At 57.4% G+C, this 19,530-nt stretch overlaps 2 protein-coding genes across 2 annotated transcripts in view; one reads left to right on the top strand and one right to left on the bottom strand.

Annotated features, from left to right (window-relative positions):
* Positions 1 to 4,845: 4,845 nt before the first annotated feature.
* On the top strand, positions 4,846 to 9,198 carry NDUFB7 (NADH:ubiquinone oxidoreductase subunit B7). Its single transcript, XM_068981353.1, has 3 exons — positions 4,846 to 5,017; positions 8,509 to 8,677; positions 9,025 to 9,198. Exons 1-3 carry the CDS (start codon positions 4,906 to 4,908, stop codon positions 9,155 to 9,157), a joined length of 414 nt encoding a protein of 137 aa, XP_068837454.1. The 5' UTR covers positions 4,846 to 4,905; the 3' UTR covers positions 9,158 to 9,198.
* Positions 9,199 to 9,306: 108 nt separating this feature from the next.
* TECR (trans-2,3-enoyl-CoA reductase) overlaps positions 9,307 to 19,530 on the bottom strand; it is a 28,161-nt gene continuing 17,937 nt past the window's right edge. The window contains exons 2-13 of the mRNA XM_068980090.1: positions 12,273 to 12,323; positions 11,535 to 11,586; positions 11,187 to 11,231; positions 10,989 to 11,092; positions 10,799 to 10,914; positions 10,615 to 10,720; positions 10,433 to 10,505; positions 10,300 to 10,343; positions 10,158 to 10,215; positions 9,989 to 10,077; positions 9,635 to 9,680; positions 9,307 to 9,534 (exon numbers count right to left, since the gene is read on the bottom strand). Coding sequence (XP_068836191.1) covers positions 9,407 to 9,534; positions 9,635 to 9,680; positions 9,989 to 10,077; positions 10,158 to 10,215; positions 10,300 to 10,343; positions 10,433 to 10,505; positions 10,615 to 10,720; positions 10,799 to 10,914; positions 10,989 to 11,092; positions 11,187 to 11,231; positions 11,535 to 11,586; positions 12,273 to 12,323 — 912 coding nt within the window. The 3' untranslated portion in view covers positions 9,307 to 9,406. The remainder of the gene's footprint in view (positions 9,535 to 9,634; positions 9,681 to 9,988; positions 10,078 to 10,157; positions 10,216 to 10,299; positions 10,344 to 10,432; positions 10,506 to 10,614; positions 10,721 to 10,798; positions 10,915 to 10,988; positions 11,093 to 11,186; positions 11,232 to 11,534; positions 11,587 to 12,272; positions 12,324 to 19,530) is intronic.

Consider the following 19,530-nt stretch of genomic DNA (forward strand, 5'->3'; position numbering starts at 1 on the left):
TTCTCCTCCTGACCCCAATCCCTCCCAGCATCAGAGTCTTTTCCAATGAGTCAACTCTTCGCATGAGGTGGCCAAAGTACTGGAGTTTCAGCTTCAGCATCATTCTCTCCAAAGAAATGCCATGGTTGATCTCCTTCAGAATGGACTGGCTGGATCTCCTTGCAGTCCAAGGGACTCTCAAGAGTCTTCTCCAACACCACAGTTCAAAAGCATCAATTCTTCAGTGCTCAGCTTTCTTCACAGTCCAACTCTCACATCCCTACATGACCACAGGAAAAACCATAGCCTTGACTAGATGGACCTTTGTTGGCAAAGTAATGTCTCTGCTTTTCAATATGCTAACTAGGTTGTCATAACTTTTCTTCCAAGGAGTAAGCGTCTTTTAATTTCATGGCTGCAGTCACCATCTGCAGTGATTTTGGAGCCCGAAAAAAATAAAGTCTGACAGTGTTTCCACTGTTTCCTCATCTATTTCCCATGAAGTGATGAGACGGGATGCCATGATCTTCGTTTTCTGAATGTTGAGCTTTAAGCCAACTTTTTACTCTCCACTTTCACTTTCATCAAGAGGCTTTTTAGTTCCTCTTCACTTTCTGCCATAAGGGTGGTGTCATGTGCGTATCTGAGGTTATTGATATTTCTTTCCACAATCTTGATTCCAGCTTGTGTTTCTTCCAGCCCAGCGTTTCTCATGATGTACCCTGCATATAAGTTAAAAAAGCAGGGTGACAATATACAACCTTGATGTACTCCTTTTCCTATTTGGAACCAGTCTGTTGTTCCATGTCCAGTTCTAACTGTTGCTTCCTGACCTGCATATAGGTTTCTCAAGAGGCAGGTCAGGTGGTCTGGTATTCCCATCTCTTTCAGAATTTTCCACAGTTTCTTGTGATCCACACAGTCAAAGGCTTTGGCATCGTCAATAAAGCAGAAATGGATCTCAGGGTAGAGGATGTTAAGTGCTAACAAGGAAAATAGTCATGAAGTGGGGAGGAGCTGTTTAGTAGGGATCCATTTTTCAGGTGAGTAAACTGCATCTTTGAAAGGGAAATCACTTCCCAAGGTCACACAGAGAGAGTGAGCTGGGCACGTGATTTGCCTGTCTGGGTCTCCTTCCTGCTCTGTCCTCTGAATGAGCAGCTGACACACAGAGAAAAGGAGTCAGAGGAGACACACAGAACAGGACGGCCTGGTACAGCTGTGGAGGCTGTGCACTGCACAACTCCAGGAGTGCCATTCACGAAGACCAGAGTGTGAAGGCTGCCCCCTGGAGTCAGGAAGTGCACAGAATCACAAATCTATGCCATGTTCTGGAGACAAGTCACAGGTAGCCCTGGAAAGGAAGCCTCAGTCACCCACTGGACTGTCCTCTCTAGCTTGTGTTACTGTACTAGGTTTGTTTGCCTGACACACAGCAAGCCAAGCCTGAAACACCAAGATTTATAGCAGAGAAAGGGTTTACTCACAAGGCAGCCAAGCAAGAAGAAGGGGGAGCAAATCTCAAACCCACCTCCTTGAAGGTGAGGGGTTCAGAATATTTATAAGAAACAGCTGAGGCTTGGGGAGCAAGGGAAAAGTGATCTGAGATTTTTTTCATATTTATTTATTTATCTGGTTGCACTTGGTCTTAGTTGAGGCCATGTGAACCCTTATTTGTGGCATGTGGGATCTAGTTGCTTGACCAGAGATGGAACCCAGGCCCCCTGGATTGGGAGCATAGAATCTTAGCCACTGCACCACCAGGTAAGTCCCTGGAGCCAAAGAATTAAATTAAATTAATCCAAGACAATCTCATCTCAAGATACTTAATTACATTTGCAAAAGAATGTTTTCCAAATAAGATCACATTCACAGGTTTCCAAGATTATGGTATGGACATACCTTTGGGGGGACCATGATTCAATCTGCTGAAGGTCATATTTAAAGCCCCACATGGGACTGAGTGTGCATGGAGACAGACGCCATCCAGCCCCACTCTGATCTTCCTGTTCACCTCTGTGTCTTCAAGGTCTGATGCAGCTGTTCATAAAAGAAAGATGTAGTTGTAATAAGTAACACTTACCTAATGCTTTGCCAAGAACTGGGCTTCCCTCGCAGCTCAACGGTAAAGAATCTGCCTGCCAAAGCAGGAGACGCAGGTTTGATCCCTGGGAGGGGAAGATCCCCCGGAGAAGGAAAGGCAACCCACTCCAGTATTCTTGCCTGGGAAATCCCATGGACAGAGGAGCCTGGCGGGCTACAGTCCACGGGATTGCAAAAGAGTCGGACACAACTGAGCAACTAAACGACATGCCAAGAACTGCCATAAGTACTTCACATAATTAACACATTTAATGTTGCAATATAAAAATTGATATTTCATCTTACAAAAAGGCTAAATAAACTCACCCGGGCCACACAACTAGCATTCCAATCCAGGACACCTGTTCTCTCAATAGAGGAAACCCCTTTGGCCCAAGTGGAGGGATCTGGCTTGCATTAGAGAACCACACATATTACAAACACAAAGTAAATTTACTGAAGGATGCATGATGCTGCTGTCACCTGAGACCTTGCAAAGGAACCTGCATAGAACAACCAAAACTCTAAACATGACATCTATGGGAATTCCCTGATGGTCCAGTAGTTAAGACTCTGTGGTTCCACTGCATGGGACACAGGTTCGATCCCTGGTCAGGGAACTAAGACCCTGCATGCCTCGGTGTGGCCACAAAACAAAACAAACAAAAAGCACATGACGTGTCTTGGTATCAATGTCACTCAGGCCCCAGGAGGACCCTCTTGGGTGTGAGTGTGGGTGTACATCTGCCAACGCTGGAAACAGGCTGCTTAGGAATGTGAGGATTTAGGCATTAGACAAGTTTAGGTGTTAAGTTTCCCTGATGGCTCAGTTGGTAGAGAATCTGCCTGCAATGCAAGAGCAGTGGGTTCGATCCCCGGGTCAGGAAGATGCCCTGGTAAAGGAAAATGCAACCCACTCTAGTATTCTTGCCTGGAGAATCCCAGGACCAGAGGCGCCTGGTGGGCTACAGTCCATAGGGTTGCAAGAGTCAGATATGACTTAGCAACTAAACCAACGAATCAAGTTTAGGTAAGAGAAAAGACAAATGATTGTGTGTCTCCATGTCCTAAGGCTGCCATAACAAGGTACCACAAAGCAGGTGACTTAAAACAAGAAAAAAGTATAGTCGCACAGTTCTGGAGGCTGAAAGTCCAAAACAAGGTGTGAGCAGGGCCGTGCTCACTCCCAAGGCTCCAGGAGAAGAGCCTTCCTGGCGTGGGATCCTTGGTGTTCCAGCCTCTGCCTCCAGCATCACATGATGTCCCGGGTGTGCGTCTGCTTCCACATTTCACTCTTAGGGCTTCCCTGGTGGCTCAGTAGTAAAGAATCCCCCTGTCAAGCAGGAGACGTGGGTTCGATCCCTGGTCCAGGAAGATCCCACGTGCTGAGGAACAATGAAGCCCACATGCCACAACTACTGAACCTGTGCTCCAGAGGCTTAGAGCTGCAACTACGGAAGCCCGTGCCCCCTACAGCCTGTGCTCTGAAACGAGAGAAGCCACTGCAGTGAGAAGTCGGTGCGCCACAACTGCTGCAACTAGAGAAAAGGCCTGCAGCAAGGAAGACCCTGCACAGCCAGAAATAAATACATAAACTTACAGTTTAAAACATTTCCCTTTCATAAGAAGGGCCTCAGTCATTAGATTAGGACCCACCCGAGTCTGTCATGACCACATCTTAACTTGATTACATCTGCAAAACCCTGTTTTCAAGTAAGATCACATCCGCAGCTTCCCCGTGGTTAAGGCTTCAACATATATTTTGGCGGGAGGTGGGGGATCAGAGGGTGGAAGATAGTTCAACCCATAGCACCTTGTCAAATGAAATGTAATCTTGCACAGCCAAGTATCATTTCCCAACACTGACAAGCATCCAGTGAAAATTTTTTCCTTTGTGTTCCAATCCTGTGCTGAGATTCCAGAGATAGTAACAAATTAACACATCATTTGCATTTGTTACAGCTGCACATGGAGGCAGTATTTGGCCAAGAAGTATTAAGCAATATGTATATGTGTGTGTGTATATATATATAATATATATACAAAAAATATAGAAGCGCTAACCTAACATATGTGAAATGTGATACGAATTCTTTACAGTGGCAAGAAGAGGAATACTAGAATCACAACTTGCTTCATTTTTACAAAGTATTTAGTAGGATTTATTTAAAAGCTCAGTTTAATAGGAACTTCCCTGATGGTCCAGTGGCTAAGATTCTGTGTTCCCAATGCAGGGGCCCTGGGTTTGTTCCATGGTCAGGGAACTAGATCCCGCATGCTGCAACTAGGACCTGGCACAGCCAAATAAATAAAAGTATTTTTTTAAAAAACTCAGTTTATAGTGTATTGATAAATAACTTTTATTTGCTTATTTAAATTAAAATATTTAAATAATTTTATTTAAACCTTTTATATTCACTAATTATATCATCAGCAACTGTGCAAGCGCTTATGAAAACTTTGAATGTTTTAGAATAAAACTTTTTAAAATTATGATATAAAATATATTTTTCCTTTGTACTCTAGCTGCAGTAGACCAGTGGAGCCCAGGGAGGGTGAGAGGAGACCCCAGGCTCCTGTCGTCCACCCTCCCCCAGCCCAGATATATTTTCCGAGGCAGGGAGGCTCCCTCTGGCGGTAGCCAGAGTAGGGGGTGAGCGCCTTGCTGTCCCCTCCCGGCCGCTAGGAGGCCCCAGAGTTACCTGAACTCCTCTGGAGTCATTCATCTCTACGATCCCTGCGGCGGCGCAAGCAACCCGGAAGCCATAGCTGGCCTAGGGGGAATGCTTCCGGGTAGGAATTAGGTGACCCCGGCTACCGCTGGAACCTGTGGTGACAGCAGCCATGGGGGCTCACCTGGCCCGGAGATACCTGGGCGATGCCTCGGTGGAGCCCGATCCCCTGCGGATGCCCACTTTCCCGCCCGACTACGGCTTCCCCGAGCGCAAGGAACGCGGTGAGGCCCAGTGCGCAGGAGCGGCCGGCGGGAGTGGGGCACGGGTGCGGGAACCCCTGAACCTCGGAGTCTCCACTGCTGGGCTCGAGCATCGTGCGCTGTGTCTGGGTTCAGCCCTGATCTCGGCCCGGAGGAATTCAGAGGACGTTCGTGACCTTGCCGGAGTGTGGAGGCATTGCAGGCAGAGGGTCTTTTTGTTTGAACAAATAGCGTAGGGGGCAAGTGAGCAGTGATGCGGCGCTAATGAGGCGATGGAACCTGGGCTTAGTCCTGGATTGAGTGGGGAGCTACGGCAGAGTTTATCACGGAAGAGATGTGCTCACTGTACCTCTGGGTAGATGCCGCTGCTCTTGTTAGGTACGCCCAGGAAAACAGGCGGGGGGCGGCGGGGACTCACGCCGCACAAGCTCTCCTGCACTTTGCCTGTTTTAACGAGTTAATATCCCAGACATACTGAGCGCCAATCCTGGACCGAGCCAGTCTGGGCACCGAGGATACAGCAGGCACTGACTAAAGAGAACTCACTGTCGTGTAGGGGAGACCGTGGAACCTGGCGGGTCTTCATGATGTTGCCTGGGAGTATCAAGGCGGGCTTCCAGGGGGTTATAACTGGAAGCGAGACGTGAGGGGGTTGCAGAAGAGCTGACCACACCCTTAGTGCTTCTAAGTTGAGGAGCCACGCGACCAGATTTGCTTTGTCAAAAGGTCACGTTGTTAGCTGCCGGGTGGGCGATGACTTGGGAGACAGGGAGACCCCTAAGGGAACGGGGGTGGTGCAGAGAGGTTTGGATTTAGGACAACGTTGAAGGGTACACTCCTCTAGTGTCTCGATTCCTGGTAGTCCCTTCAGGCCCACCGGAACCTGTAGTCCATCAGTACGCCCACCTCCATGTCAGTCTTTCCCACTGCTCCATACACCCTTCTTTTCCCTTAGTGTTTTGCAGACACCCAGAGCCACCCCCACCCTGCCCCCTCTCTCTGGCTTAACGAGCCCTGGATAAGGCCAGCTCTCCTTCTTGGCTCCTGTCCCTGTGCAGCTGAACATCATGGGAGAAAAACACTCACTCTCCCTGACTGGTCTCATGATCGCTCCGCGACTCGTCCCCTCATACTACTGGTTTTCTTGTCACATTCCCTGGCCTTTGCTCTCTCTTGCTCCCCCCTTGACCACAATGTCAGGCCATCTCTCTCAGACTCCAGCATCTCCTTTCAGCTTGTCACTTGACATCCTCTTGAGAAAACAGATGCAAGGACTTCTCTGACATGCCAGCAGTTAAGACTCTGTTCAGTCCCTGGTTAGGGAACTAAGATCCCACATGCCACAAGGCACAGCCAAAAAATTTTAAGAAAACAGATGCAGCCAAAACTCTCTTGGGCTCCCTTCATCCCTGCTTCCTGCTGGACTCCACCTTCTCTCCCGTTACTTAATCTGCCCTTGCTTCAGCTAAACCTCTGCTCCAGTTGAACTCTCCGATGCCCTTTATCCCATCCTCTCACCCACCCAAGCAGTCTCTCCTCATTGGACACTGGTTTTCCCATCAGCATGCAAATACACTGTTATTTCTGCTGCTTTTAAAATATTCTCCTGCTCCACCTCCCCATCCAGCTGTCTCTCCCCACTTCACTGACAGGGCTCTGGTCAGGCTTCCTCCCCACCCCCACTCTGCTGTGTTGCAAAACCCCATTGTCAGATTCTTAGTTTTAACTCCATTACAGCGGCAGCAGACACAGCCCTTCCTGGGGGCTCCTCTTCACATGGTTCCAAGATCCAACAACTCCCTCCCAACTCCCTGCCTTGTAAATGCCCAGTGTTAATCCACACTGCCTTCTGTCTCCACTCACTCTCACCCCACCCTGGGGGTCTCTGTTCATCCCCTGGTTTCAAAGGGCTTTTGTGAGCCAGGGCTGGAGTTTTTGCTTTGTTTTTAATTGGAGGATAATTGCTTTACAGTGTTGGTTTCTGCTGTACAACGTGAATCAGCCATAAGCGTACCTATGTCCAGGCAACCCAGATGGCACTGGTGGTAAAGAACCTGCCTGCCAACGCAGGAGACATGAGAGAAATGGGTTACTACCAATCCCTGGAAGATCCCCTGGAAGGGGGCATGGCAGCCAACTCCTGTATTCTTGCATGGAGAATCCCATGGACAGGAGTCCTTGGGGTCACAATCAGACACACCTGGGCATGCCGGCACACGTGCAATACTGAGCACTGCCAAGCATCTTACAACATTTCGCTCTACCTGTTTGTTCAGTGTGTCCCTCCCAGAGCAGGGACCCATTCTTGCATAGCATGTTCCCCTGTGGGTCCCCAGCACCTAGCACCCAGTGGGTGCTCCAGAAATTCTGGCTGCTGGCCGACTATGCCGAAGCATCTGGTATGAGCGGCAGCACACTGACATGGAACCGCCCAGGGCTGCAGATGGACACGAGGCCTGCGGCTCAGACGAGTTGAGGGTGGAGGGCCCAAGATGGGGTCTAGGTTACAGATTGGAGACCAAAGCCACAAATTAGAATGAGCAGAGAGCTCTTAGCAGGAACCACCAGAAGCCATTGCTTCAGGTTTGGCAGAAAATGTATGGACAGCCATAGAGATGGGAGGAAACCTGGGGAGAGTATGGTGGAGATGAGGGCCATGGGAAAAGAATGTGCGAGAAGAAGCAAGAGGCTGAGGAAGCACGGTGCCCTGGGGTCCCGAGTGGCTCTGGAAAGAGCCAGCATGTGGGCATTGCTGGGGTGGGGTGTGGACAGTGGTGAGTTGCAGACCCTGGGCCAGAGTGAGATAGAAACTCAGCTGGGAAGCAGAGAGGAGAGGAGCGAGTGGAAGTGGATTGCAGGTAAGCAGTGGAGAAGGCGATGGCACCCCACTGCAGTACTCTTGCCTGGAAAATCCCATGGACGGAGGAGCCTGGTAGGCTGCAGTCCATGGGGTCACTACTAGTCGGACACGACTGAGCGACTTTACTTTCACTTTTCACTTTCATGTATTGGAGAAGGAAATGGCAGCCCACTCCAGTGTTCTTGCCTGGAAATCCCAGGGACAGGGGAGCCTGGTGGGCTGCCGTCTTTGGGGTCGCACGAGTCAGACACAACTGAAGCGACTTAGCAGCAGCAGCAGCAATAGACACTTTGTGATGCTACTTATGAGGACCTTCTGGGACAAGAAAGATGCTGGTGTAAGCTGGGAGAGTGGTTCCCTCGATGCAGGAAGGCTGGTCCTGAGCGCCCCCTGCCAGAGGGCGCAGAGCTCAGGATCACCAGCACACCGGGCACAGGCTGGGGTGTGCGCCTACCATTTCTTAGGCCCCAAACCAGCCCCAGCTCCTGCTCTGCTGGTAGGACCGTCTGCAGAGTGACCCTGGGGGTGGAGCGGCAAGAATCTCGCGTGGGTGCTGACGGCAGGAGAGGGACTCTGCCCTTATTGCTTTTGTACAAATCAGAAGGATCCTCCCACCCTGGCTGAGCCTCCCCGGTTCCCCCTCCACCCGCAGAGATGGTGGCCACTCAGCAGGAGATGAACGACGCCCAGCTGGTGCTCCAGCAACGGGACTACTGTGCCCACTATCTCATCCGGTTTCTCAAGTGCAAGCGCGACAGCTTCCCCAACTTCCTGGCCTGCAAGCACGAGCAGCACGACTGGGACTACTGCGAGCACCTCGAGTGAGCCCCAGCCCGCCCCACATCCCCCCGCGGGGCCCTGGGCCCACCACTCCGGGGGCAGAGGGCCATGAGTTCACACCGAGATTCTAGCCAGGCCCCCCTTAGTAGATAGAGGCGGCCGAGGGGCTGTTGGGTGGGTGGGCCTGGACGAGTGGCCCAGCCCGGTTCCAGGTGGGAGCCCAGTCCTTGCTCTTGGCTCAGTGGTGTCAAGGTAGGGGGCAGACCCCAGACCTAAACCACAGGCACACGGGTCTTCCCTACTTGGGGAGACCACCTCCCCAGACCCATCAGCTCCCGGGCCACAGGACGGTTGTGTCCTGACACCCCTCCTTGTGCTCTGCCTGCAGCTATGTGAAGCGCATGAAGGAGTTTGAGCGGGAGCGGCGGCTGCTCCAGCGGAAGAAGAGACGGGAGCAGAGGGAGGCGGACATGGCCAAAGGCCTGGGGCCCGGCGAGGTGGCCCCCGAGGTGGCCCTGTAGCGAACCCGCCCACCATTCTGTGGACCAGTCAAGAAATAAAAGCCTCCAGGCCCCTTGGCCCGAGTTCCACCTGCTTGTGGTGTGCTAGCCCCTGAACAAACCCCCCAAAGAAACACGGCCGAGTCTGAGTCCAGCCAGGCAGGCAGGTTTTATTCCAGACCCTGGAGAGCAGTGGTCCCCACCCTTCCTCCAGGAGTAGGGGGTGGGACGGGAGCCGGACCTGGCTGGGCCCAGGTGTGGGGGGCCTGTTCAGAGCAGGAAGGGGATGATGGGCATGCGCAGGGGCGGGTAGTCCCGGAACTCCTTCAGGTAGCTGCGGTGCTTGCCTTTAGCCCAGATGGTCATCTGGGTGAAGCCCACCAGGGAGAAGAGGGCCACTGCGGGGCGGAACCGCGGGGTCAGGAAGAGCGGGCTGCACGCGGCAGGGACCGGCAGGCCCCGCCCCCTCCCCAGGGAAGGAAGGGGCCACCGGCTCACCTGGGAGACACTGGGTCATGATGGCAAAGCCGATCCAGGACCCCACCTGTGGGCAGAACAGCCAGGTGAGGGCGGGCAGGGGTGTTCTGTTGAGGCCTCGCCCACCCTCAGGGCCACTTGCTAGGAAGAGGATGGCAACTGACCTCCAGTGCTGGAGCAGCCAGGAGTGAAGTGGGGGCTGCATGGTGAAGCTGCTCAGCCTGACAACCGCCCACCCTAGGCCCCCAAAAGGCCAGAATCTCCCTCGCCAAATGTTAAAGTTCAAACTGCAAAAGCAGCTACAGAGCCAGGCACCATACCCCCCACCAAAGCTAGCCCTCCCCAGGGGACCCCAAGCCCAGCACAGACCCTCACCTCATAGGTATAGTTGGGGCAGGACACCAGCAGGAAGAGCCAGGTGAAGGGGTTCTTGGTGGGGTACGGGATCTTCCTGGTCTTAGAGCCTGGGAGAATGAGGCAGGAGCAGTGAGCACCCCAGGCCAGCCTGCTCCAGCAGCCACCCCTGCCCGCGCGGGCCACTCACCAGCCGGCCGCAGGTCCCGCAGAGCCATGTGGATGGAGAAGTTGCCGAGCTGGCAGATCTGAGAGAGAGGCCGGGTCAGCTCGGAGCCCACCCCCGTCCCCCCGGACTCCCCCATCCCCGCTGTCCATCCTGGCCTGCTTACCACAAAGATGGCGAGCGCCAGTTTAACCTGCTGAGCTCCATAGGCTGAAAAGGAAGCCGAGAGGAGAGGCCCGTGAGGGGAGAGCCTGGGTTGGGGGGTGTTCACAGGGGGAGCAGGGTCCCTGCCCACTTACTGGGGGGTGTGTAGAGAGGGTGGTTGATGTAATAGGCCATCCACGCAGCGAAGCCCCAGTAGTAGGTGCAGTTCTGAAAGAGGGGGGCGGGATGGAGGCCCCGTGGAGGGCAGGACCCGGGTGAGGGGCACCAGGGAGGGCGGGGCAGAAGGGCCTGGGCCGATGGGCAGCTGGGGGCTCACCTTGAAGATGTTTCGCAAAGGCATGGTGCCGTGGGAGAAGCGGTGCACGAAGAGCGTCTCCAGCAGCCGCTTGATGTAGTGGAATGAGTGGCAGATGCAGGCGAGGCTGGGGGCGGGGAGCCAGCTCAGCGGGGGCGGGTCCGGCGGGCCCCCCACCCCACTCCTCCCAGCCGGCCCCACTCACTGCACCACCGTGTGCCGACTGGACGTGAAGTCGTATTTGTGGCCGTAGATGAAGGGCACGCGGAAGTAGAAGAGCAGGTAGATGAAGAGGGGCCCGGCGTACTCTGTCAGGAAGACCTGGGGAGGGGACGGCGAGTCACCCGGGGGGCACGAGGCGGCGAGACTGCAGGGGCGGAGGGCTCGGCACTCACCGTCACCCAGCTGATCTGGGCCCCCAGGTCCCGGAAGTAGAGTGTGGCCGTGGTGCCCACGGGCAGCTTCTGCAGGACATCCTCATCCTTCAGGGACTTGCCCTCTGAGGAGAGTTGGGCCAGGGTTCAGGGGCTGCTGGGCCTAAGCCCACGGCCACCCTGGAGCCCGGGGGCAGCCCAGCAGACAGCTGTACTCACTGGGGTCCAGGCGCAGGGACTGGCGGGCGGGGTACCACTGTGGGTCTGTAGGGAGAGTAGGGTGTCATGGCACACGGCCAAGTGGGCTCCTATGGGCGCCGGTGTGGCTCCCAGACACGGAACGGAAACGCAGGAAGAGGGGGATGTTGTCCTTCCGGAAGCCCTGCAAGGGCGTTCCTGCGGGTGGCCACACGGGGGCGGTGGCCCCAGGCCAGCCCGGAGAGGCTTGGGCCACACCAGGGGCATCTCTGCAGGCCCTTGAGGGAGAGGCAGGCAGGATGGGGTCCCACCTAGAGGCCCCTGCCCAGAGGGGTCACAGGGAGCCGTGTGTCTGGGCCCTGGACTTACGAGTCTTGGTGAAAAGGTTCTTGATCTCAGCAATGGTGGCTTGGGGCTCCACCTGGGGGAAGCACAGGCCGGAGACAAGTCAGTTGTGGCAGAGAGTTTGGAGGGCCAGGGGCCCAGGGTCTCTCTTGGGGAGGTGAGATGGACTGGGGTCCTAGGCAACTGCTATGGGAGGGGGAGGGTTAGAGACCAGGCCCCCCAACTCATCCAGCCGACACCACAACCATGGGCCGGAAGGCCATTTTAACCAGGCAGCCAGGACGCCTCTGGACCAGCTGGGGGATGGTGTGAGCACGGAAGCCAGGCCGGCTTTGCCCCTCCTCTCCACCCCACCCACAGCTCCTCCCCGAGTGAAGGCCCTCAGTCTTTTCCAGACCTCCCTGGGATGGGACCACCCCAATCCCCTGGACTGGCCTCAGAAGGGGGCAGGTCTCAGGACCCCACCTCCCTCCCAGGCACCAGAGCCCTGCAGGGTCCACTGAAGCTGCGCGGCCTCCTCATGCACCATGAAGCCAGCTCCAGACCACACCCAGGGAACAGGACGCTCTGCCCCAAGGGGCCGAGTGGCAGGGGCAGGCACAGGGACACACCCGTCCTGCACACCCTGAAGGGCAGGGAGTGGCTGTCAGGACACAGCTGGAGGGGCATATCCATCTCCCCAGGGGCCAAGACCCCAGAAAAGGAGGAGTCCCAGGCCCAGCACCCTCAGGCCCACAAAGCTGGCGCCACAGCCGGTCCTACCTTGTCCAGGAAGCACAGCTTCTCCCGGGTCTTGGCGTCCAGAATCTCCACCTCGAAGAAGAGAACGGCTTTTTTAGGTTTCTTGGTCGCTTTGGGGGGCGCAGGCCGGGGGAGGCCGTTGAGGCCAAAGCCGGGGCCGAGCCCCTGGCTGCTGTCCCGGGCCACCAGGCTCACGCTCAGGTCCATGCCTCCCCGCTCTGCCCGCAGCGGCCAGAGTCCCCAGCTGCCGGCCGTCAGCCCCCACCACAGACCTCCCCACGCGAGGCGCTCTGGGCCGGGCCGGCGCGATCAAATTCTGCCGCGGTGCTGGAAGGAAGCCCGTGCCTGCCCTGGCACTGCCAGCTTCTGTGCAGATGTAACCTGAGTGGCCCAGCAGCCACGACCCAGCTAAATATAAAACTGCCCCACCGGAGTCCCCCAGGAGCCACGCCACAGACCTCCCGGGGCGGGGGGCACCTGGGAGCAGCACCCCCAGGCCTGGGGGGTTCCGACTGTAAGGCCTTCCAGTGGACGTGGACCCCCAACAGCACGGCAGGGAGATGCCCAGGATGGGCATGGAGGCGGGTCCCAGCCCAGTGCAGAGCAAGGGCCAGTCCACCAGGAGGAGGGGGAGAGGTCAGCGGGCAGCCCAGGGCCCAGCGCAGCCCTCAAAGCTCCCTGGGCTTGGAGAAATCCCAGCTATTCTGAGAATCCGTGAGACAGATCATTCATTTCCCCTTCTGAGCTGCAAGGGACACTCTGGATTAGTTTCCTCGTGCGTTCGTGTTCCCAGGGAAGGTGACAGATTCCGGGGTTCCCAGCGCAGAGAGCCTCGCTCTAAGTGTGGAAAGGGTCTGGAAATGGAGAAGCTTCCACCAAGCACCCTCAACCAATCCTGAGACCTTGGCCTCCACCTCCATGGCCCCCTCTCCGCCTGCTTCTCATCAGGCCCACCCAGGCCTTGTTCAAGGCCACCACCAGGGCAGTCCTTCCACCACACCAGCCCAGCACAACATCTTTGTCCAGGCTCTGAGCCCCTAGAGCCCAGAGCAGACATCCCAGGCACCCCCCAGTCTCTGAGCCCCAGTCAGGGGAGCACGGGGGCAATGCTGGGAGGGGCAGGGCTCCAAGGGGGGTCTGACCCACCCACCCTAAGCAGGCAGACAGAAGGCATGCCAGCCAGCAGTGAAAGGTGCTAACTTGGGGGAGCTGGAGTGAGGCCTAGCAGCCCCAGCCTATCATGAAAGGTCTGAGGGCCCTGGGGAAGGGCTTGATGCAGATCTTATCAGACACCCAGGCAGGACTGGATCTGACCCCAAGTAGGCCCTTCCCGCCTGGTAGGCCCTCATCGGAGGCAGCATGGAGAAAAGGAGAACGTGGAACCCAGGGCAGGGCCCTGAACAAGGCTCTCTGAGGGCACACCCACCCAGCCAGGGACCGCCCCCGCCCCAGGGAAAGGGTTCCTCTCTGACACCCCCTACTGCCAGTAGGAGAGGCAGGGGCTCAGCAGGCGGCACACAGGACTGATCCCAGGCTTCTCTCTCAGTCCCACCCTGGGGGCAGGTAGGAAGGTGTGTACCTTGAGGGGCTGGCCTGGTGCCTAACAGACCAGACGTACCCCAAAACGTCAGGATGTGAGGAGACCCCAAGGGCCTGCAAAGAGGGAAAGGGGATGGGCCTGGGTTCAGATCCTGGCTCCCCGCGCCAGCCAGGGGTGGCTGTAGGCCTGTGTGTCCATCCATGCTCCACCTGTCCCTCATCACGGACGGAGGGCAGGAGAGTCCAGAGCCCAAGAACTGCTGGCCAGCGTTCCTGTTACCATGCTAGAGCAGGAGCCTGCCATCACCTGGGGCAGGTTACTGAACGCCTCGGAGTCACAGAGATGACACAGTCAGACAGAAGGGCCAGGAGGAGGGGGCTGGTTGTGCCCCCCAAGCAACTAGCCCCACCCAGGGGACTCCCGAGAGAGGGGAGGGGCACAGGCGAAATGTGCCAGAAAGGGCAATGACAGCAGGTCCCTGAGCGGGCAGAGGGCCTGCGGCCCCGTGGCTGCAGGCATATTAATAGTTGCCGGGTCCCCGGTGGCAACACCCACATGTCTTCGGGACCCGTGTGGTCTGCAGGAGGACTGCACCGCGTCTACTGGGAGAGCAGGCCTCCGAGTTCCTGCTGAACCACTCAACAGCTTAAAATACAACCAGCCCCTCTCCCGGCCGGCCAGCTGCTGGCGGAGGGCTGAAATCCTACCCTCTCCCCCAAGCCGGGCACCAGACCAGGATCCGGGAGGAGACAGTGGGCCCTAGGAGCCCCGACTGGCTGCTGGGAAAGGAAGCGGGGCGGCGGGGACAGAGGCCACCCCTCCCAGCGGCCGCCGCTGAAGCCGCCACCACTGCCACTGCCACGGCCGCACCCAGGCTGCAAGGAGCAGCAGCGCCCTCGCGGAGGTAAGCCCGCCCGGGGCGGGGGGGGGGAGAGGGTGCAGCATGCAAGGCCCCCAGCCTGCTGGGGAGGGGGCGGCCCCAGCTCAGGGCCACTGTGGCTGGTTGCGTCCTCCTTTCTCATGTCCTGTCCCCAAACCTCCACCCCAGAGAGGTCTGCAAGGCTCTGGGAGGGCGGGCAGGGGCGGGGGCGGGGGGGCGGGGGGGACCTATTTTGCAACTGTCTGTGCCTCTGCAATTACTTCAAGAAAGGTAAATTTTTAAAGTTTAAAAGCCAGGTAGGAGAATACACACACACACACACACACACACACACACACACACACGCACACGCACACGCACACGCACACACACACGTATGCCAGGTGAGAAAAGCCAGACACAAAGGGGTCGCCTGTTCCTGTGAAATGTCCAGAACAGGTAAACGGAAGCAGACACACAGCAGCATGGTGGGAGGGGGAGGGGAATGTCAGCTAATGTTTCCTTCTGGGGTGACAAGAAAGCTGTGGAGCGAGACAGAGGCTGCCCAACACTGTGAATGTACTGAATGCTGCCGAATCACTTATTTTTTAATGGTTAACTGCATGTTGTGCGAAATTCACCTCAATAAAGTAGGTTTTTTTTGGGGGGTGGGCGTATAAACCAGTTTTAACTACCCGGAAAAAGAAAAGGTAAGAGGCAAGGAGCAGCAAAGTCTCCCCACGACCCCACCCCACCCAGATTGAGGGCCTAAATGCGGGAAACCCCACCATGCACTTCCTATCTTCAGCTCCTGAGTTACCCCCCACTGCACCCCTCCCCACCCTCGGCTCTGTGCCAAGCACGCGCTCACCCCCATGCCTGTCACATACACACCCCTGTGCCCGGGCCTGAAGCCAGCCTGGGTGGGGGCCCAGGACTGGGGTGAGGTGGCCCAGGCGGCCGCTGAGCAGAGATCCTGAGCACAGAAGAGAAGGCAGCCGGCTCAGGACGCCCTCGCCAAGGGAGAAGGCAGGTGAGGGGCAGGGAGGAGTGGGTGGCAGAAGTTCCTGAAAGGGGGGCATCTCCTCCTGTCCCCATGGAGGGAAGGGGCTGGGGGGACATGGAGCAGGGTGAGAGCTTGAAGGATGAACAAAACAAAGCCCATCAGGCTGACCTGAAGTCTGGGCACTGGTGAGGCAGGGGGTGTGGCCCCAAAGCCTCCGGCACTATGGCCAGGCAGAGGACAAGGGCACAGCAGGAGTCTGGCCTGGGGCACAGGGGACGAGCTCAGCGATGGCGTCACCCAGCCTGGGAGGAATTCTCACTCAGAGGCCCCAGGCTCTGGGTTCCAGCCAACAGCAACTAGTGGGAGCACAAGGTTAGGGCTGGTGAGAGGGGACTGTCGGACAAGGGGCAGGGTGCTGCCCACCCTGTAGGAGGGGTGGGGGCGGGGGGAGGCTGCAGACTTGCCCTAGCCCAGGGGAGTACCCAGAGACACTGCCAGGCAGTGGGGCCCGCCATTTTCCCCGCTCCGTGGAAATGGGCAGATGCCGCTGATCAAGGCTGCCATTGAAGAAAGAGGGGCACCCACTCCCTGAACACCTGTTTCAAGCTAGCTCGAGGGCCAGAGCCTCAGGGGAGCAAGGCTCCTGGGGTGATCCCCACGTGGCAGATGAGGAAACCGGGCTTGAGAGCAGGACAGGCTCGGGGCCTTTGCACATGCAGCTCTCAGTACCAGCGCAGCTCTCCCCCAGACCCCATGGGGCTCTCCCTCGCAACCTCAGCAAGGTCCCTCCTGACCATCAGCTTAAAATAGCAACGCAGACATTTACCATCTGCCTCCTACTGGATGGTCAGCTCCAGGGGGCGGGGACTGTCCTGTCCTCAGCCCTTCCCCGGCACCTAGAACACAGCCTGGGAAGAGCTGTGCTCTGGAAACACCTGTGGGAGGCTCCCTGCCCAAGGCCACGGAGCTGGGGCTTAAAGCCCCTTCCCCACCAGCCTCTGAGCCAAGGCCTTTCCCTCACCCCTCCATCACCACACTTGGGAGAAGGGGGGCCTGCCCACCACACCAGACCCCAGAGCAGGAGCTGCTGCAGGGAGCTTTCCCCAGCCTCATTCCAAGGAGGCCTCTGTGAGGCCTGCAGGCCACCGCCCAGCTCCTGCAGGGCCCAGCATTCTGGCGGCCAGACCCTCCTCCCAGGCTCTGGGGCACCACTGACTGAAGCAAAGGGTCAGCAATGAGCCTGCTCTGGCTCCAGGGGAACCCTCTATTTTCCTTCACCAGCACCCCCAACACAGGAGCTCCCCGCTGATAGGTTCCACACACCCTGCCTGCAGGCAGCACCACAGGCCCAGCAGCCCCTCACAAGGAGGCGCCGAGGTCAAAAAGACTCACCTATTTTCAGGCTGTGTGGCGCTGGGAAAGTTACCCAACCTCTCTGAGCCTCCATCTTCTCAGCTACCAAGTGGGCCGCCCTCACCTGCTATCTCACAGGGTTACTCTAAGGCTTACAGGTAATCACCACCACCATTCTAGTCTGTATGTGCTTGGGGGGGCGGGGGGCGGGCAGGAACAGATGGCGAACTCTATACCGAGAGATGAGGGGAAACCAGAGAACGGGGGATCAGGAGTGGGGAGGACAGCCATTTTAGACAGAGTGGGCAGGGAAGGCCTCCCTGAGAAAGCACATAAACATGTCCAGTCTAGAATAACTCCCACAGAAAAGTAAATGTTATCAGGCCGATACTACCAAAATACAACCAGCAGACACACGGGGTGCCAGGCCTCTTTCCTCCAAAACCTGACGATGACCCTGAAGGGGCCCGACCACACCAAGGTCAGAGGGGTGGTGCGAAGAGCTGGTGACATTGAGCCCGAACCCTAACAATAGCAAGACACGTGCGGATGGCGGAGGCGGGGCGGCCGCAAGCGCGGGGGCTCTAGCTCAGCACCAGCGCTCCGGAGTCAGCAGCTGCGGAAGCCGCCGCGCTCTCCACTGCCCCCTTGCGGCCGCGGCCCGAAGGGTGCGCACAGCAGCCGGCACTCCAGGCGAATGACCCCGGGGCCTCCGCCGACGGCAGGAGGAGATCAGAACGTGCACTAACTCTTCTCCCCCTCACCAGCCAGGCGGCCTCGGGGAGCCACCACCTCACGCTCAGTCCTTCGTTCGCGTACCCTTCCTGCCTTCCCACTTCCCACGGGCAGTGCCGTGACCAAAACCGAGTCCCTGCCTTCACAGGAGCTGCATGCGTTCTGGCGAGGGCAGGGGACAGGGAGACAGATGATCAACAGTGCCATGTTTTAAACCAAGAGTTGTGCAGAAAAACAGAGAACGGGGGTGGCGTGGCGGAGTCAGGAGCGGGGAGGATGGCCACTTCAGAGTTGTCAGGAGGCCAGCCAGTGGAAGTGGGAACACACACGGCCACGTAGTCAAGCGTTCCAGGCAGAGGGAACAGCAAGTGCAAAAGCCCTGAGACTGCACCAGCATGTCTAACTCATTGCTGACCGAGGGGTTTTTGCAGAAACTAACGCCTGTGGCTGGTGACCTGTTGTGTAACTGATACTCATCTGTCTCTGATCAATAACCGGCAACAAAAGCTGTATTAATAGGTCCCTGACCAGCATAATGCAAGCAGCAGAGCCGGTGTGGCAGAAGCAGAGTGGGGAGGGGAGAGCAGGAAGGCACGAATGGGGAGTGAGGGGCCTGATCACAGTGGGGGGAGCGAAGGCGCCGGCACTGTGGGCCACAGGAGGGACTCTGGCTATTAGTGACGCAGGTGGGAGCCACGGAGAGGTCTTGAGCAGGGGAGGGGTGTGACCTGATTCACTTGTTCAGAGGCACCCTCTGCAAAGGGAGAGACCAGGGCAGAGGCACCGATGGGGGCAGGAGCAGGGAGGTGACCATGGAGGGAGTAAGTGGTGGACAAGCCACAAAGACAGAGTGACCACATGTGCTGAGGGTCTGGATGTGGGGGTGAGAAGGCAGGGACTCTGAGGTTCTGACCTGGGCCTCAGAAAGGAGAAGCACCAAGCAGGAGGGTGGCAGGAAGGGGAGGCACCACCTAAGCCCGGGCTGGACGAGTCTGCAACTGCTGCTTTGCCCCGTGGGAGCTGCCACCCAGGGCGGGGCACACGGCCCAGGCGCCAGTGCGCAGGAGGGCTCTCGAGCCAGAAGCCAGGCCCCACTCTAGCTTCTCTTTCCCCATTTTCATTAACACAGCTGGGCCCAGTGTCCCTCTGGCCCCTCCCGGATGTAAACAAGACCCGGGGACCTCAAGGCAGTCTACATCCCAGGCCCTGGCCTGAGAGTCAGCGTGGACTCCAGGTCACCCTCATCACCTCCCGGCTCCGTGTGTCCCACAGGGGAACCCTCCCGACAGGAGTAAGAACTGAGCTGCTATCCAGACACCTCTCCTCACCCCGCTTTATAGTCCCCAGGGCGGCCGAGGGAGCAGGCGCCATTAACTCCATCTCACAGATGGGGAAGCCGAGTTCTGAGGGGTGCTCCCAGCTCACGCAGCAGTAAACTGACCCCAGACTGCCCACCACACAGACTTCTGGAGCTGTGCCCCCAGCAGGCACATGCCCTGGGGAGACCCCCAGGCAGCAATGGCACAGGCCCCCTGTCTAGAGCAGGCTCTCGGGGACCCCACAGGGGCTGCCTGCTGGAGAAGGGCCCTTTGACCAGGCCGCCTTGTACTGGGCAGCCTGGCACATCCCAGCCGGTGCCAGTGCTGCAGGCAGGACTGTCGGGGGGGTGAGGGGAGGCTCCCGAGGCTGGGGCACAAGAGGCCTGCGGTGGGCGCAAGCCCTGCTCAGTGCAGCCTCGACTCCAGGTAAAGGGGCAGAGGGCTCCGTGGGCAGAGCCACTAACCTG

This window comes from Capricornis sumatraensis, chromosome 9 (genome assembly GCF_032405125.1).
Source record: "Capricornis sumatraensis isolate serow.1 chromosome 9, serow.2, whole genome shotgun sequence".
In the NCBI taxonomy this organism is placed as follows: Eukaryota; Metazoa; Chordata; class Mammalia; order Artiodactyla; family Bovidae; genus Capricornis; species Capricornis sumatraensis.